At 32.2% G+C, this 1,472-nt stretch overlaps 1 protein-coding gene across 1 annotated transcript in view; it reads right to left on the bottom strand.

Annotated features, from left to right (window-relative positions):
* Positions 1–1,006, bottom strand: part of LOC107610489 — a 6,616-nt gene extending 5,610 nt beyond the window's left edge. The window contains exons 1-2 of the mRNA XM_021108107.1: positions 652–1,006; positions 75–306 (exon numbers count right to left, since the gene is read on the bottom strand). Of these exons, the coding sequence (XP_020963766.1) occupies positions 75–306; positions 652–933 (514 nt within the window). The 5' untranslated portion in view covers positions 934–1,006. The remainder of the gene's footprint in view (positions 1–74; positions 307–651) is intronic.

Here is a 1,472-nt window from a genome sequence, read left to right as displayed (position 1 = left end):
AGTATAAAATCATTTTTTATATTAGTTAAACACTATAAATACAAAAGCATAGATGTTCATGGATATGTATATACCGGATGGGATTTCTGATGAACTAGTCCATTTGGATTTGCAAATGGCACAATTGTAGCCAAGGTTCACCAGGCGGTTGCATATTTCTCTCCGCAAGCAATTCCGGCAGCTCTTCACCGGTTCAGCTAGCCGCCGGCAACGGCACTGTATATCCGACACATTCAACTCTCTTAGAGCCTCCTTCGTAGCTTGTCTTACTCTTGTCTCAATTGAGCTTGTCCTACGTATAGTTGCCTGTTTGTAGAAATATATTAAATTTTCGGTGATCCATTAATATCAAAATTTTAATTATAATAACCTAATGAGAAATGTTAATTAGAAGCATTAAAATTTATTATTTTTGGTCCAACTCAATTTTTTTAATTTAATTTTTTTAGTTTAATAATTTAACAACATATTTTATTTCGCATTTTTAAATATTGATGACTAATTAATGGTCAAAACCAATAAATTCTTATAATCTTCTAGTATTCTTCTAAGTTAATTAATTATATCACGTAATAATGGAAACAACCCTAAACAAATATCTGTTGAAATAATATATAAAAAAAAAGTTTATTTTCTATATTGATTGTTTACCTGAAGAAGCTTGTCTTGTTCTTCCCAATAAGCCTTATTCATTTCTACAGAACAAAAATTCTGGTATTCCTCTTTTTCCTCCTCTTCTTCATCATCGTAATCTTCTAGAAAGTTATTAAACTGATCTGAATTTTCTATTGGAACCTGAACATCCTCCCAAAACCCAAAAACCGGGTCGGCAAAAGTCACAGGCTTGTCACCGAATTCGTCAACTTTATCGGAGCTCCGGCCAGTGACCAGAAGCAGGTGGAATTCTCCGTCCAAGGTTGCCCCAATTCCCATTATATGAACATTTGTGTTTGGATAATAGAGAGGGTGTGTTTGTGTGTGATGGTGAAGTGAGAAACCTGGTACTTGAATTTATACAAGTACATTTGTGTGGGACCCAACATGTCCGAGGTGGACATACGACCCGCCGCGATTGAGCCTCTATCGTTTTAAGACTATCCTGAATAAATATTTTTTGCATATAGTAATTTGTTGATTAGTTATAAATTTTTGAATGAATTTAAATTTATAATAAATTAGTTTTTAATTTATTAAACTAAAAAATACTGTAAAAGTAAAAATAATAATAACTAGGTTCCATGTCAGCATGTGATATAGTTTATTACAATGAGGATATATATGCTCTATTTTAATTTTATTACATAATACGAATTGACACCTCCATCAATGAAATGTTTAGTAAGAGTGTAAGACCAAGCATTATTTTATTACCGTGTTAACCTACAGGAGAGGAGAGTGCACTTTTATTTATAATATATGTATAAAGTAATGAATAAAGTGAATACCAGAGTGGAGGTTTATCGCATAAATGC

The sequence above is a fragment of the Arachis ipaensis genome, chromosome B08 (assembly GCF_000816755.2).
Source record: "Arachis ipaensis cultivar K30076 chromosome B08, Araip1.1, whole genome shotgun sequence".
Taxonomy (NCBI): Eukaryota; Viridiplantae; Streptophyta; class Magnoliopsida; order Fabales; family Fabaceae; genus Arachis; species Arachis ipaensis.
Note: the sequence above shows the minus strand (reverse complement) of the source record. Positions and strands in the feature narration are given on the sequence as shown.